This window comes from Spermophilus citellus (genome assembly GCF_964194105.1).
Source record: "Spermophilus citellus genome assembly, chromosome: 4".
Taxonomy (NCBI): domain Eukaryota; kingdom Metazoa; phylum Chordata; class Mammalia; order Rodentia; family Sciuridae; genus Spermophilus; species Spermophilus citellus.
The window spans coordinates 162,825,310-162,843,495 of NC_138185.1; the positions used below are offsets into that span (position 1 = coordinate 162,825,310).

Below are 18,186 nucleotides of genomic sequence, written 5' to 3' on the forward strand. Positions count from 1 at the left end.
GTTTTTGCGCTGGAGTATAACATGGTTCCGAACACCCTCTTCACGGTTATCGCTACCTTCTTTGCCACTCTGACTTCCTCACTTCGTGTCCTACGTGTTGGCTTTTAGCCCTAGAAGGATAGGCGGGCCGTCGGGCGGTGGTGCACTGGGGAAGTCAGTGCGACCTCAAAATACGGACTGGGACAGCCACGTGCACTAGGCTGTGCATTAGTTTACAAAAGGCGTTTGAGTGTAGGTGTTGGTGGGAATCTGCGCATATGTTGATGAATCAAATAATTTACTTTGTCCTTGGGTGGTTTATAATGTGGGGTAGAAGATGGGCCGGGCTTGAAGAAAAGAGGTATGGTCTCCCACTAAGTGAACTTAGCAATTATAAAGTTTTTTCCTACACTCCGTGGGTGTGGATTCCTGTCAATAGTGATTGCGTAGTTTGCCTAAAGAGCCAATACTTAAACTGCCCATACAGCCCTTAAAAAAAAAAAAAAAAAAAAAAAAAATCTAAGCGTCTCACTAAATTGCTGAGGGCCTTGCTAAATTACTGAGGCCAGCCTGGAACTTGCCATTCTATCTCAGCCTCCAGTGGCTGGGATTACAGGCATGTTCCACCACGCCTCGCTGCTTTGGTGATTTCTCTCTCTTAGATCCTTGTTTTTATTAGATTTGAGTTCACTGACCATTGCTTTAAACAAATAAATTAGTTGAGCTCTTAACATGCACTGTGCAGAGAGATGATACAGTCTCTGGTTGTGAGCAGCAGTGTAGTGTTAAGTCCTATAACACTGTTACAGAAATAAAAGGCTGGTACAGAGAGAAAATTCTGGGGATGATCAAGGATTGCAGAAAAAGTGACCTTTGGTCAACGTCATAAAGTTAAGTAGGAAGTGAGTGAATGGTCAAATTATCAACAACACAAATTAATGGCATGTGAACTGAGATTGTACTGTAGTTAGATTCTGGGACAAACATCTTTTATAATGAAAAATGATTGCATAATTATAATAGGTGCTTTCTTCTTTTGACTCTTGAAACTTTTAATTCTTACACTTTTATTCTGATTAAAAACATGATAAGTGATCAAAAAGAATTTTTGTCATTGACAGTTCCACATAAATTACGTAAAATATTGAGTTATTCTGTACTATTACCAAGTTTTCCAATGTTCCTAGAAATGACCATTTCTAAATATATAGTTTAATGGTCAAAACAGTCCAATAAAAGATTTATCAGTTTATAAATATATGAGAAGTGAAGGATGTGGTCCTATAACTTCTCCTTACTAAAGTTAATATATAGTTTTCAGTCCAAGAAAGTCACAAACTCTCTTAGAATCACATACTCCAATGAAGTGCTGGGAACATTACCAATTCCTCAGACTTCTTGGGCAACATTACTTTTGATAAAAGTTCTCCAAATAAAATATAGAATTTTAGGAACTTTTTTTTTTAACTTGTCCCTATACTCACCTGCTTCTTATTGGCTGGTTACCAACATATACAGTCTACTTCTCTTTGCAGCTGTACTCATTTATATAAACAAATGAATGACACTGGTTTGTTCCATCTCTGATCATATCCTTACATTAGTGTCTGCTTTGATGCCACTGTTTCTTTGTGGCTGTTGTAAATTTTGTGAAAATACTCCCAACTGCATAAATACACAAGAAGACACAAAAAGATAACACAATGACAATGACCGAAAACACTTCCCTTTCCTTTTCTAGTTTCAAGGCACAAAAAGGAGGCCTCCATGGGACTGGAGTCAGTACAGCCAAGTGGCCTGTTGTTTAATAATGCTATTTTCATTACCCTCTTACTGGTTTGAGACATGGTAGGAAAATGACATGTTGATTTTTAAAAAATTTCTGCTCTCCCCCAAATACCACAAACTTCTTAGAAAAGGAAGTTCTTCTGTGGTTTGGACTTGGGTAAATATCTTAACAGCAGTGGCTTTAGGTTGTGAGAAATAAGGCCAGGCCATAATCCAGATTCAGTGAAGGATTTCCTGAAAGAATCCCAGTGTTGGTGCAATGAAGCCCTGCTTTTGAGTCAAGCCACTGTGACTCGTGGGATTCAGCTGAGGTTGCAATGTGCCTACCTTGAAGTAAAGGTTGGTTGATTGGGAGAAATTACAGTGTGAACAAAGAAGGTAGACTATTCCGTATTTCCAAACATCAACCTTCCAGAGCTTAGATTCTGTTAAGTAGGAGTAGGTTTCAGAAGGAAAATATGAGCTGTGCAGGTCTTATGAGGTTATCTTATCCAATGATATTGCTAGAAACTGGTAGTAACAAGAACAAAGTAAGTCTGGACAAATGCAAGGTATTAACATGAGTCTGGCAGTGTACTGGAATTTAACTGGATACCACGTAGGCTAGGCCAGAAGGTTTGTCTTTTTGTGCTTCAGGTTTTGGCCACCTTGAAGGAGAAACATTTTGTCAGGAGCATTGTATCTTCAGCTGCTGTCTTCTTTGGGGTCCAACTACCACCAGTCAATCCATTGGGAGTCCCAGCAGGTCACAGCTGACATCCCATAGTCTTCTTGCTATTGTCTCATTACGAGCCTGGGCAGAGACCCATGCCACATGGCAGTCACTGGGAAGGAAAGAGAGAGGCTTGAAGCAAAGGGTTAAGAATGGAATCTGCTCTCTGCCTGGGATAAAGAATAGGATAGAAAAAGAACCCAGGGATCACATGTCTTTCAGGACAGGGCCACAGTTGGTCCTATTCTCTGAGAAAATATGAATGCCAGTTAGATCTTCTTATTAGTCACTCTGATCAGAATGTTTCATTAGGTCTTTATGTCTTCTTTTCTTTGTATATATTTAACTCTAATATCAGTGCCTGTCTGACACCTGTGTATGTCTACCTTCTTCAAATAAGACCATAAGGGCCATCCTTCAAGGCCCTGGACATTGTTACAAAGCTGAGATTCTGCTGCTTACACTGGTCACAGATGCTTGGAGTAGTAAAAGAATATTTCTTATTCCTGAACTATCTGCAGTTATAATTGTTTTAAAACTCATATGACAAATACAGCCAGCTTCATAAACAACAAAGGAAGGAAAAGGTGACAGCAAAAAAGAAATGGTAACAAAGTGCCAGGTGTGTCTTAGTCCTTTGTATGTTGCTATAGACTGGTTAACCAGACTGTTTAACTTATATATGAACTGAAATTTAATGGCTCATGATTATGGGGACTGGGAAGATGCACTTGAAGGGACTGGCATCTGGTGAAGGCCTTCTGGTTGTATCATGACAAGGCAGAAAGCACCAGGTGGTTGAGGGCCCCAGTTCATCCTTTTATAAGGAACTCTCTACCACTCCTGCAATAATGGTATTTAAACTTTCTTAACCTAATCACCTTTGAAAGGCTGCTGTGTTGGTAACTAAGTTTCTTTTCTTTTTTTGGAACTGGGAATTGAACCCAAGGGCACTTATCCACTAATCCAAATCCCCATCCCTTTTTATTTTTTATTTTGAGACAGGGTCTTGCTAAGTTGCTTGGAGCCTCAATAAATTACTGAAGCTGGCCTTGAATTTGTGATCCTCCTGCCTCAGCCTCCCAAGCCACTGGGATTATAGGCATGGCTTCTAAGCAAATTCTGAAGGTAAAAGTAGAGTTGCCAACTCTGAATTAACAACATGAAGCAAATTCCTAACATATGTTCATTAACACATGCTACTTGGTGTGGGCCGTGGACCAGCAGCAGGAATATCATCCTGGAGCGTGTCAGAAATAACAGTTCTCTGGTCCTATTTCAGACATATTGAATCAGAATCTCTCAGGTTGAGGCCTAGGAATCTGTTTTCAACTAGTTCTTAAGATGATCCTTATAACTAGCTAATGCTTGAGAAACATCACTTAAAATATCTTCACATGTACAGATCACTTAAAAACATACTCAAGTGTGGTAGTATATGCCTGTAATCCCAGCTACCCCAGAGGCTGAGGCCAGAGCATTACAGGCTTGAGGCCAGCTTGGTCAACTGAATGAGACCCTGTCTCAAAAATTTAAAAAAGGGTTGGGATATATAGAAATGCTTGCTTAGCAAGCATGAGACCTTGGGTTCAATCCCCAGTACCACACACACAAAAGGAAAAAAACCCCACAAAACTTCACATTTATAAAACAAGTAATATAAGTGTAGTATATCTACTTAAGAAAACTTACAGTATGACCAGCACAACCTGACTTTTGTGAGTGAAAATACCATCACAGAGAACCACTCTCTGGAAACATCTAGCCTCTGTAAGCATCTTCCTCTGCCCTGTGTCTTATACCCTTCTTAAGATCATAGTGAAGAGCAAATGATACAGTGGACACAAAGATACCTTGTAAATTATGATGTGCTATAAAAATTATTTAAATACTATAGTGTGAGCTATTTAAGTGTGGTTATTGTATCAACATGGTTGAAGTGCTGATAATCCCCCCCAAATTTGTTAAGAATAAATATAGTAAAAGATTGGCTAATATAAAAAAAAATAACTTACTACAAAGTTACAGTAATCAAGATAATGTGGTACCTGCATAAGGACAGACAGATAAATGAATATAACAAAATTAAATGTGTAGAAATAAACCCCTACCTTTATGGTCAATTGACTTCCAAAAAGGTTCCTGTATGGATTGAATTTTTTTTTTGTACCAGGGATTGAACCCAGGGGCACTCTACCACTGAGCCATATCCCCATCCCTTTTTTGTATTTTATTTAGAGAGAGAGTCTCACTGAGTTGCTTAGGGCCTTGCTAAGTTGCTGAGGTTGGCTTTGAACTTGCAATTCTCCTGCCTCAGCCTCTGGAGCCTCTGGGTTTACGGGTGTGTACCACTACACCCAGCCTAGGGATTGAATTTTGTCTCTCCAAAATCCATACATTGAAACCCTAACCCCCAATGTGACTGTACTTGTAGATGGGGCCTTTAAGGAGATAATTTAGGTTAAATGAGGCTAGAAGTGGGGCCCTAATCCAATAGGACTAGTGTCCTTAGAAGAAGAAGAGACTCTAGGAATGTTTGTGCACAGAGGAAAGGCCCTGTGAGGACACAGAGAGGGCAGCCATTCCAAAGTCCTGAAGAAAGGTCTCATCAGAAACCAACCCTGCCAGACCTTTATCTTGGACAAGATCTTGTCTCCAGAACTGTAAAAAAATAAATGTTTAAGGCATCCAATCTGTGCTACAGGCACCCAGTCTCTAGTTTTAGGACCTCCTGTGGGATGCCTAAGTCCCTTACATAAAATGGTATCATATTTGCATAATAGCCTACACACATGTCTCTTATAAGATACTTACAATACCTAATGTAAATGTTATGTAAATAAGTTGTTACACTATATTGTTCAAGGAATAATGTCAAGAAACAAACTCTGTATGAGTTCAGTACAGACACACTCTTCCCCTCTACTAGTTGAATCCACAGATGGAGAACCATGGATATTCAGGGCTGACTATATTCTGTACTGGCAGTCTGAGCAGACTAACAAAGCTACCAATATAATTCAACGGGGAAAGAACAGTCTTTCCAACAAATGTTGCTTGGACTGCTGGATATCTACATGCGAAGGAATGAAATTAGGCCTCTAATTCCTAACACATACAAAAAATAACTCAACATGGATCACAGACCTAAATGTAATGCTAAAACTATAAAACTGTGTAAAGAAAACATAGCAGAGTAGCAAATCTGTGAACCTGGGTGAGGCAGTGGTTTCTTAGATATGACACCAAAAGCCCAAGTGACAAAAGAAAAATGTAGATAAATTGGACTTTATCAAAATTAAAAATTTGGGTACTTCCAAGGATACTATTAAGAAAATGATTGTTGGGCGTGGTGGCACACACCTGTAATCCCAGTGGCTTAGGAGTCTGAGGCAGGAAGATCATGAGTTCAAAGCCAGCCTCAGCAAAAGTGAGGCAATAAGCAAATCAGTGAGACACTGTCTATATACAAAACAGGGCTGAGGATGTGATCAGTGGTTGAGTGCCCCTAAATTCAATACCCAGTACCACACACACAAACACACACACACACACAAAAAAAAAAAGGTGAAAAGACAACCCACAACCCACAGAGTGAAAGAATACTTTTAAATCTTTTATGTGATAAAGGACTTGTATTTAGACTATAAAGAACTCTTGCAACTGAACAATAAAAAGACAATAATTTAACTTAAAAATGGGCAAAGGATTCAAATCATACACTTCTCCAATGTACATACATAAAAGTACAATAAAGAACAGGAAAAATGTTTCATATCATTAGCAGGAAAATGATAATGACAAGATATTCACTATGATGGCTAAAATCAAAAGGAGAGACAATAGCATGTATTGTTTGGGATATGGAGAAACTGGAACCTTCATACATGACCAGTGGGAATGTAAAAGGATGGTCACACTTTGGAAAAGTCTGGCGACTCTTCAACAGTTAAACAGAGTTACCAGATGCCCCAAAATTCCACTTGTATATATCCAAGAGTAATGCCAATACAAAAGTTTCTATAAGGATGTTCACAACAGTAGTATTCAAATAGTAAAAAAATTTGGAAACTTAAATGTCCACTGACTGATGAAAGGATAAATAAACTATGGTATATCCATATAATTAAATATTATTAAGCAATAAAAAGTAAATAAGAGGGGCTGGGGTTGTAGTTCCGTAGAAGAGTGCTCACCTCGCACGTGTGAGGCAGTGGGTTTTATCCTTAGCACCACATAAAAATAAATAAATAAAATAAGGGTATTGTGTCCATCTACACCTAAAAAAATTATTAAAAAAAGAACTAAGAACTGATACGTTTTGGTATAGATAAACCTTGAAAACATTATGCTAATTGAAAGTCACAAATACCACATTTTATCATTCCATTTTTGTGAAATGTCCATTATAGGCAAAACATTACAGACAGAAAGATTAGTAGAAATAGGCAGAGAGAACAGCCAGTGCAAAGTTCCAATCAAAACAGACTTTTACATTGCTTTCTAAATAGTGTTCTACTTGGCTGCTGTTGAATCTTCAAAATGAAGTAAAATTAAGAATCCATAGACTGGGTTGGCTTTGAACCTGCAGTCCTCCTGCCTCAGCCTCCCAAGCCGCTGGGATTACAGGTGTGTACCACGTCCGGCCTCCACTCACTCTTGGAAAATCATTCCAGTGTGCAAAACTGTATTTATCTATTTTCTTGAACTTCAGACCCATACTTTCAACTCTCTGCTACACACTTCTATTTGTATGTCTTGTAATACACACTCAACATATACAGAGCAAGATTTACTACACTAGGGAATACTGTCATTCTGACTAAATATCCATTCCATCTTCTTTTGGTAACTTCCTTCTATCCAATGCTTCCTCCCTGGAGACTATATAGTGAGCAACCAAAACTAAAAGACTTCACCCTGGCAGCAGTGCTCCAGCAGGGTGGCTGGCCATTTTGACTGTTCTAAGCAACTCTTCAGTCTTCCCTTTGAATCTAGGGGCACCTCCAGCTCTAATATTATAGAAAATTTCCTTCCTGCTTAACTTTGGCCAGAGTTCATGTCCACTGCTTTGGAATTCAAGAACCTTAAGTCATACACTATTTTTCCATGCCTGCTATCTGGGTTAATGTCATCATCAACCTCCTAGACACTCAGGCTTGAAACCCAGGCTACCAAATCTTCCCTCCTCCCTCTCTCCCTCCCTCTCTCCCTCATCCAGTGGTAAAATTCTATCTCTTCAAGGGCCTCTGGCATGCAACTATCCTTTTAATTGTCAATACCCTAAATCAGGGACTCTACCTCTCACTGGGTTACTTATTCATTAAACAAATATTTTTCTAAAACATAGACTAGATTCTGTCTGTCTCTAAGGAAATAACTTCTGTGGTTCTTCTGTAACTCTGTCACTATAGGCTTTTCATCATCTAATTACCTTTCTTTCCAATCTAAATATAATTTATAGCCCCTTCTCCAAAATATCAGGTTACTTTAACATTGTCATGAAGATAAATAAAATGTTACAAATCCAATCTTATGTGATGTCTGGGATTTTTCTTCAAAATAATATGGGAGAAGAATGAGCTGGGGTTGTGGCTCGGAGTGGAGCACTTGCTTAGCATGTGTGAGGCACTGGGTTTGATCCTCAGTACCACATAAAAATAAACAAATAAAATAAAAAGGTATTGTGTCCATCTACAACTAAAAGACATTAAAATAATAATAATAGTAGTAATATGGGAGAAGAAAATATGGAAAGGTGTGAAGGACAGAGAAGGATTATCCTGGTTTAATGACAGTTGAAAATGGATGATGGGTATATGTGAGTTCAATATGCTAATTGTTCTACTGCTATGTATGTTCAAAAGCCTCTACAATGAACTTTTTAAACTTTTACTCATTCAAGAAGGGAATCTTTCAATTCTAAAGACAATGAAAAAAACAGATTAAAGTTCTTTTTAATGTGAGAAATATAGAACTAAAGAGTCCAAAAAGGAATAAATAAAACTTGACTGACATAACAAAAGATAGGATGAAAAGAAATAGAAAGCATAATTATCAGAGTAAGAGAAAAAAAATCAAACTTAGGTATCACAAAAAATGTGAATGGGTCACATAAAAGATAAAAACTCTAGATATATTTGACAAAAAACTTTTTTAAAAAGGCTACGACATACCAGACGAATTCTGATAATTTCCTTTGAGAAATAAAATCTCATCTTCAAAAACAGATATATGCATACCTGAAATGATTCCCACTTAGAATCTCAAGACCTTCTGTTAAGGCACAGTACAGGCTGGTCTGGGCTCCCTGCTGAGGAGTCTTGAAGAAGAAGGAGAAAAGCCACCACATCCACCTCATGAAAGATGAGTGCCGAACCAATTCTGATTTGACTGTGCCAGGATGTACAGAATATGTGGTAACGCCAGAGCCTGTAGGGGGTGCCACGTAAAGAGACGACAGGACTCGATTTTACCAAAAAGGATGGGAAGAATCTTGTGATCCCACAAGTGAATCCCCTGCCATGGTAACATCACAGGCACTATTCACAGTTAATTTACACATCCATTTCACAGATTAAGAAGTTAGGGCTCTGAGAGGTTATTAACTGTTTCATTGTAGCAGAACCAAGACTTGGCCTCTTAGGAACACTTTACATTGTTGACCCCCTATTTTTTTAAGTCCTTTTTTTTTTTTTAACTGGCTTCTATGACCCCATACCTCTTCTGGTCTCTTAACCCTTCTTCTGGCTGCTTCATCTCAGTTTCCTAGGCAGCCTTATCATCATTTTCTATCTAAATGTTAAGTCTTGGAATTCTCATGGCTCACTAGACTTACACTTTGCATCTACAGCCCAAACTGTTCCTTTGGATTCTAGAGTAACTATGAGAAGTGGTGAAGTGCATGGACTTTGTAGCAGTGAGAATGCCCCATTTCAACTCCCAGCTCCATTCATTGGCTGTGTAACCTGAGACAAGCTCCTGTTTTTGTGACTCACTTTCTCATCTCTAAAATGGGGCTAATCATGATACCTACACCTCACAGGGTTTGTCTGAGGAGTAGATAATTCCACATATGTAAAGAGCTGAGAATAGCCCCTGGAATATGGAAATGCTAAATAACACTTCTGCACATGTTATTTCAGGTCCCTGATCCTGTCTGGAAATCTTGAGACCAAAAATGTTTTAAATTTCTTCTTATTTTAGCAGGATAATATGAGACATATACCTATCCTGCCTATTATCTAATCTCCCTAGCATAGTTGAGGTTTTGCTACCAAATAAGTTTTGGTGTCAAGTTTGAGAAGAGTTGTGGATTTTGCAACTTGAGATAAAGTACTCATTATTTCCAACTGCCTACTCCACAATCTTCCCTAGATAACCTACCACAATGCAGATTCAGAGGTCTAAAACTGACTTCCACTTTAAGTACAAACCTGGTTGCTGCCATGTCCCCTAAATACCTAAATAGGCTTCTAGGAGCAGCACTTGATGATCCCCCACTTCACCATGCATAATCATCAACAAGCTCTGTGGTTTCTACATCCTAAATATCTCTCAGGAGTGTCTTCTACATTCCATCTCCACCACCCTAGTCCAGGCTTGCTGCACCTACTCCTGCTCATTTCTAAAAGGCCTTAATTTCAAAGGTTTTTCTATTGCTCTTAGAATTAACACTAAAATCCTTACTATGGCCTCTATCTACCTTTCAGTTTTAGCTCAATCCTCTGTTCAAACCATGTTCTAACCAGTCTTCTCTGTTTCTCAAACAAAGCTCATACTTTATACATTTTCTTCTTTCTGGCTAGAATGTTCCTCAGCCTCCTCACCCCCCTGCACCTATGACCCATTTAATTTTTAATCATTCTTTGGGGCTCAGACTGCAATTTGTTCCTCAGAGAATCTTTCTTAAACCCTTAGATTGAATAAGGTCCTTGCCAGCCCAATCCATTATTAAGTCCTTGCACTTGACCTTTATAACATTACCATAATTAAAATTAAATAGCAGCAACAAAAAAGGAAACAACCTATATGTTTTAAGAAAATGGATAAATAAGCAAAGGTACAGCTATATTAAATATAATGCAGCCAACAAATGAATGGGAGTAAATATGTACCACATGGAAGAATTGCCAAGATACCATGTTAGAAATGTAGTTCCTTGTGTATGACATGCATATGTAAATGCACGGGGAGACGACTGGAAATCAGCACAACAAGCTGCTGACAGCATCACTTGAAGGGAAAAAATTGGAAGGGGGTTAAAAGAATAAATAAAGAAGGTTTTCATCTTTAATTGTGTATACTATCACATACTATTTGAACTTTTTATAGCAAAAATTACCTCATGTATTACTAAACGATTTTACGTGGAACAAATGTACAAGCATTTGCTAATCATCTCTCTCTCCCATTAGACGTCAAACAAATAGAGTCTTGTCCACCACCTCATCCCTATTCCCCTAAATCAGGCATGGAATACATATCTGCGGAATGGCTGGATGAATCAATCTGTCACATGGGGGTTCTTGCTCTTCAACACAGCTATTTTCTACCTAAAAAACTAGGAAAACAGTCAGGTTTACTCCCTAGTATACTCTGCTTTTACTGGATTCTCACTGTGGACCCATCTCTACACCTCCAGGCTGCCTTAGCTTCCTGACCTACTCTTTGGATTGTTCTTACTGTTCAGTTATCCTCATCTATCCTGAGTTAATAAAGGATACATGCCCTGGGTACAGACTGGGCATATGGATTGAGCTGCCTATCAGCTTCCTTCTTTTCATCTTGTGGCTGACCATGAGGTATAAGGATCCCATTCTAAAGTGGGGATCTTGTGCTTAATTCCTCGAGTCTGAATTCTGCCTCTCTCTTCTCCTACATATTGCCCTTTTAGATTTTGATTTCCTTTATCTTTGTTGGAAATCCAGAGTTGATCATGCTAAGAACTTTTGTTTACTTGTGACTATCAAACAAACTATTTGTTTACTTCACTATTCCTCTTATTTGACCCCTTGGTGTTAGGAAGATGCCCCTCCAGAATCCCAGTAAATGTTTAATTCTAATGGCTGTATCTAGTGTCAATTCAGTTCCCTTCCTGCTACTTAGTCTCACTAACAGTGAAAAATCTCGACTTGCTCATGAGCCTGAATTATGACAACCATCTGTGGAGCAGTCTCATTGTACACATGAGGAAATAAGTTTTGAAAAGTTAAGTAACTTGCTTCAGCTCACACAGTAAGTTGTGGAGCCTTCAGAATCAAAGTAAGAATCTCCCTGTCCCCAGCTAGCCACCTCCAATATTCATTTAGAGTCAGGGAAGCAGGTCCTGAGGGCAGGTGACAGGCTCTGGAAAACAGTTTCCATTCTTGTGGCATTTAGCTATCTCCCATTGACTTATGTTTCCATATTCATTTTTCCCAAGCCCACCTTTCAGCCTCCTGGCCAGTTCCTGGGTGAAAAGAATGTTGGCTAACTTGCTGTGACAGTAGGCTAGACCTGAATTGTAGAATTTCTCGCCCTGTAGGTTATGGAAGTGGATCCTTCCCAGGTGATGTGCCAAGGAAGACACATTTACTACCCTTGATGGGGCTGATTCCTTCAGTCTCTCTAGCAGCAGATGGGTCAGAAGGAAGTGACCTGTTGAGAAAAAACTAGGATTAACAGAGTTCAGTGCCAGTATGAGGTAAGAGGAATGGAGGTAAGCAGGGCTCAGCTATGGGGGCAGAGAATTCAGGAATAAGGCCTTTCACCTCAACTTTACACTGTCAACTACACAACAAGTCCAGTGAGGGTTTAGGGAAATGGAAACAGCCAGGTAGGTCTGACAAGTGCCTATGAAGTCCTGTCTTGTTCCAGTGGTGGTTAACATCACTCTTTAAGAGCAGGTAGCCTCTATCTGATGCCAGCCACAGGGATCACTTCTAAGAAGCAACACAGTCCCCAATCCTATTGGGCTATTGGATAATGCCCTCAAGGTAAACCAAATCTGGATGGCAGATTAAAACGTAGGCAGAATCTGAGGCAGGCCTCAGTTTCAGGCTGGTCTAAACTATTCATAACTCTCACCTGGTCTATTATGGCCCTGAGCATCAATCACAAAGAAGGCTCAATCTGACTTCTAAGTTTTCCAAGGAGAACTTTAGATTTCTTCCGGTTTTATGATAAGACCAGATTTCCTACCCAAGTGGTTGACTCCCATGTGCATCTCGAAGCCATCTGCTGTCTTAGAGTAGGGACACATCATCACTCCTGCATTGTTGATCAAAATGTGGAGGTGCTTTTCCTCTGCAAGAAAGAGAAAATGGAGCATGAATGTGGCCAGCCATAGCTGTTACATCTTTGACACCTGCCTCAAAACCCAGGCTTTGAAAGTGGGGATGCAGGACTTCAATCTTCTCTCCATTTCCCCTTCGCTGCATTGTTTTTTCATTATAAGAACTTAGTTGAATCATACATATTTCTACAACATGGAAAAATACCATCTGATATCACTGAATGGCTTTCCCAATATTTCCAGTTCAGGAGCTGCTTACTCATTGCTTTTGAAAGTATTCTATCCACCTCTCCCAATACAAAGACTTCCCAAGCTGAATGGGAAGATCCCAAAGCAAGAGAAAAAAGGTTGTTCTATATGCACCCTTGCTTCTGGAATTCAGGTCCCAAAAGAAACTTGCCACCTCTCTTTAGTGGTCCATTTCCTCATGTGGTTTAAGTTCATAGCAGTGGAAGGTATTTCCTCTGGGAGACCTAGATCCCTGGGCAATGAAAAGGGATATCTGTAGAGTAAGCTTGGATTTGTTTGTTTTGTTTGTTTGTTTTCAATACTGGGAATTGAACCTAGGGCCTCATACATGCTAGGCAATGCTCTACCACTGAGCCACATCCCAAGCCCTTTTAAAATTTTTATTTTCAGACAGGTTCTCTCTAAATTGTGCAGGCTGGCTTCAAACTTGTTATCTTCCTGCTTCAGTCTCCAGAGTAGCTGAGATTATAGGTGTGTAATACCATACCTGGCACCTATTATAGGTTTTTATGTTAATGTCTCAGCTCGAGAGTCTGGCACCAAAAAACATTTCTTGTAATTAAAAAATAAAGATCCTACACCATTTGGTGGTATGACTCAGATCCCACAGACAAGACAAGTTTGGGGTTTTAGTTTCTTGCAGATGACTATTCATCCATATCCTGAAAAGATGAAAAGGCTCTTCGTCATGTCCCTGAGCTGGTAGTCAAGGTGTTATGGTTTTTCTAACTCCTTTACCATGGACCATATGGCCCTTTGTGAATCTCAACCTTATCTATGGTGTTCCACCCCTCAAAAACCTGAGGTCTCATCTCCTGTCCCTGTTAGAGTGTTTAAACCCTAGACCTTAAAAAGCCCCAACCAAGTATTGATACTCCCATAAGATTCTGGCCTTGGCTCATGCTCGCTGTTATGGTTGCCTTTTTGTTTCTGCCTCCTAGGATGTTCCCCAGACATAAATCACATCCCAATGATCACATGATTTCAGTTATGTATGGAAAGTTTGGGGCTATATTTTATCCACTATTTCTATGTATTAGAGGAAAAGGGATCTTTCCCTTTTAGCTAAGTCTGCTATGTTGATCATAAGACCCACAACATAGTTTCTGGTTCCACACTTACGTGCTAAGAAGTCCTTAGCAAAGGCTCGAATAGACTTTGTATCAGACAGGTCCAGTTTCCGTGCCAACACCTCCTGGTTCCCTGTCATGTCTTGGATCTCTCTGGCCACCAATTCCCCCTTTTGCATATCCCGGCAAGCTAAATACACACGGGCTCCTATCAAACGACATATGAAAAAAACTGTCAGTTGTTTTTTGATTGGGTGTTATAGATTAATACTGACATTAATGTTGTGTTATTAATGTTGTTCTCTCCTTTTTTTTTTTTAAAGAGAGAGATAATCTTTTAATATTTATTTTTTAGTTTTCAGCGGACACAACATCTTTGTATGTGGTGCTGAGGATCGAACCTGGGCCGCACGCATGCCAGGCGAGCCGGCTACCGCTTGAGCCACATCCCCAGCCCTGCTCTCCTGTTTTTAGATTAAAATTTTTATCCCTAATTCACAACAGAGGTATTCAAATCAATTCAAGAAAGAAAAACAGATAATATCTATTAAATGCCCATTACAAGTAGAATATCACACTAGGTTCAGATGAGCAAATCAGTAGGTGCTTAGAGTATTCTTGAATTCTAGGACCATGAAGAAATAAGGAAAATGACCCACTGTGAGAGATAAAACTACAGTAGCAGTAGGGAATGAAGAGCAGATGAACTTGCCTCTTTGAGCCAGCTCTTTAGCTGTCTCCTTTCCAATGCCTGTGTTGGCTCCAGTGACTACAGCTACCTTCCCAGGAAGCTGGACAGTAGATGTGCACACCCCACTAGACAGCATTTTCCTGTAGACAAAGGAGGAGAGTTTATCAGTCCTTCATTATCTCATCCCTGCAGAGGATTCCTCAACTCCCAATGTCTTCAAATCCCAAGGCTGAGGTTTGCTTTAGGTTCTTCCACTAATGTCCTTTTACAAGTTTAAGAAAAATTGGTGGAAAGAAAACAATCTGCTCTTGCACAAGGGAAAAAGCTGTTCCCTGCAGCACAAGAACTGGATGAAGGTTTGATTAGCCAAGCACCTGACTACAGTTTGAGCTCCCCAGGAGGTACTTTTGGCTTAGAAAATCACAAGACCCAGTCAAGAAGAGGAAAGAACTTGTCTCTGCATGTCACTCTGCCCACAACTGACATATTTAGTCTTAAGAAATGATTAATCAATTGGAAGAGTTAAAATTATGAAAGCTTGTAAATCTAGAACAAATCAAGAAAAAGGCCACACTCACATACATTTACACATATGAAAATAAGACAGGGGTCGGGGATGTAGCTCAGTGATATGTACTTAGCATGAGTGAAATCATGGATTCAAATCCTATGAACGGGCACACACACACACATACACACACAGTGTTAAATAAGTACAAAGGAGAGTGGGGTTTCAAGTCTTGGTTTGTCTAATTACAGTCCTTGCTCCTAAGTACTACACTATACTGCCTTTCCAAATGAACAAATGCACAAATTCATTTTGGCAGTCCTTAGATTCTTCTTTTCTCTCCTTTACAATCTTGGGACTAAAATAATCAGATGATGAAGAGGTACATTTTTAAAGAGCATTTCAGCTTTTTTTCATTGAACTTGGAACTGCAAATTACTCCTAGCCACCAAAGCTACCTGCTTAGTGCAAACAGGCTGAAAAGGAGGTGAACTAATTCATGGTGCCCACCAACTGATACCCCACTGCTTAAAGAACATGTCTCCAGCTCTGTTTCCCACACTCTTTCTGCTTGAGCTCCAATAATGACAAATGTTGGGGGCTGCACTTAGCTCCTTCCTCTCCTTAAATAGCAGAAATGAAAAAGAAAATCAACTATAAAATTCCAGCTCTGGCCTGGCTCCCATGACCTAGCTAGGCTGGAGATAAAGCCTGAAGAATATTCCTTTTTTTTTTTTTTTTTTTGAAATTTTTTAATATTTATTCTTTTGGTTTTCGGCAGACACAACATCTTTGTTTGTATGTGGTGCTGAGTATCGAACCCGGGCCCTACGCATGCCAGGCGAGCGCGCTACCGCTTGAGCCACATCCCCAGCCCATAAATTTATTTATTTATTTATTTAGTATTTGGCGGACACAACATCTTCGTTTGTATGTGGTGCTGAGGGTCGAACCCTGGGCCGCACGCATGCCAGGCGAGCGCGCTACCGCTTGAGCCACATCCCCAGCCCGAAGAATATTCTTTATAAGAAAAATATCACCTCACTTAGATATTTTTCTAAGAAAGATATTCCCAGTGAAAAATATCATTAGGAACTATTTCCCAGTTATGGTTCAAGTTTTCATTGAGATTCTATGTGCATAAGAAGATGTGGCAAAGACATAAAAAAATCATGTTTTCATTTGAGTATGATAACCCACGTGTGTGCTTAGAGATAGGAGCAGTGAATGTTTAGGATTGAGAAAAAAAAAATACAACCGAAAGAGGGTCATCAATGAGGAAAAGTCAAAGTCAAGAAAGGGAGGCAGGGAGGCAGGCAGGTGATCCTTGATAGATCAATCTTATATGGTAAGAAATGACTGAGTAGAATCTGGCACAGCTTCCGTTTCTACTGCAACTGTGATCATGCCTCCTGGGGAAGGAGTGTGTCTCTTCAGTCACTGGATCACCGTCACTACGGGTGACTTAACTCAGAACCAATCAGCGATTGTGCAGCCCGCTGCTGATTCTCTGGGGAACCGCGCCAGCCTCGGGCTGATCTGTCACCTGGTCAAAAGACCGTTCCCCACACTTTTCTTGTCCTCCCCCTCAACACCCCTAACCGTCCCCCATGCTCTTGCTTCGAAGGCAGGGTAGGGTGCATAATCACTCTTTCCATTTCTCTCCTTTACAGTCCCTCAAGAAAGCACGAATCTAATAGTAACGAGAGAGCATGCAACGGGGCCATAAAGCAAAAGGTGCAATCGTTCTTTGTTCCTCAAAGGCTGGAAGCAAGAAGATAGCGCTGGGGCAAGGCGTGGGAGTTAAAGGAGGAAACAGAGCTGGGGGCCACATTCCGTTCTAGGGTTTGAAATCCGCCAAGCTGAAAACTCGAGCATTTTAGGCAGCCTTGCGCTCAGGGATCCCTGAAGGCGGAGGCAGGGGGGGGGGGGTGCCAGACGAATAGGGGGGATCGGAGAAGCAAAGCAGGATGCTCAGAATGGTTCACGACCGCCTGTGGTGTCGGATCTTACCCTACCAACATCCAAGACACCTGGACCTGGCCTGCAACCCACTGAACTCCGGCTCTAGGCCATCTTGGGGACCCCACCACCATCACCACCACCACCACCACCACGGGGAGTTTTCCTTAGTCCTTCTTTTTGAAGAAAAGAGCTTCAGTGAGAATTCGGGTCCCCTCGTGAAGATTTTGCAAGAGAAGGCAATACATAATTGCACAAACCTGATTTGGGGCGCAGTCACGTACAGGAGAAAGGGGAGAAGGAAGAGCAGGAGCAGGAGTACAACCATCTCTGCCGGCGCAGCTGCAGCGGAGCAAGATGCCCCAGCGCTGCTGAAGTACTATGGCTTCTCTTCCTAGACACGCCCTATTACAATCACAACCATCCCCAAAGCAAGACCGCTGGGAAATGTAGTCCAAGGCTTGTGAGCTGAAGGGCTGTCTAAGGAAGCTGCTTCCAGCCTCAGAAATCTGCCAGATGCATGACAGATCTCCAACTGTCTAGGGACTCTGAGACATTCCAACCAGCTCTCCTAAAGCCCTCTGACCACCAGCAATTCTTGTGAAATTTCCCCAGTTCTATATCTCCCGGAGCCCAAGTCCAGTCCCCGCCTCCACCCCCCATCGTGGTTGGCAGTTACCTCGTTGTTTTGGCTGGAGAACAGGCACTGGTGTCCCGCAGGTATTTTAAGGCCCTTTACACAGGAGAGGAACCGTTGGAGTTTGACAGTTGGTGAGGTGGGTGCAGTGCGAACCCTTGCAGGGATTCCTTATTCCAGTGGAGGGAAAGCAACTATTGGTCCTTTAAGACATTTCCTAGAGAATCTCTTTATTGTGTCTATTTTGAATTATGATGGTAACTATTATAATTTTCCTAGTGTTCGAGTATTAATAATAAAATGTAGTTTTCCTG

At 40.6% G+C, this 18,186-nt stretch overlaps 1 protein-coding gene across 1 annotated transcript; it reads right to left on the reverse strand.

Moving 5' to 3' along the window:
- Positions 1 to 2,314: 2,314 nt before the first annotated feature.
- On the reverse strand, positions 2,315 to 17,625 carry RDH11 (retinol dehydrogenase 11). Its single transcript, XM_081289938.1, has 7 exons — positions 17,496 to 17,625; positions 14,787 to 14,905; positions 14,127 to 14,282; positions 12,662 to 12,766; positions 11,909 to 12,118; positions 8,722 to 8,911; positions 2,315 to 2,591 (listed from the first exon to the last, which is right to left on the reverse strand). Exons 1-7 carry the CDS (start codon positions 17,561 to 17,563, stop codon positions 2,489 to 2,491), a joined length of 951 nt encoding a protein of 316 aa, XP_081146064.1. The 5' UTR covers positions 17,564 to 17,625; the 3' UTR covers positions 2,315 to 2,488.
- Positions 17,626 to 18,186: the final 561 nt, after the last annotated feature.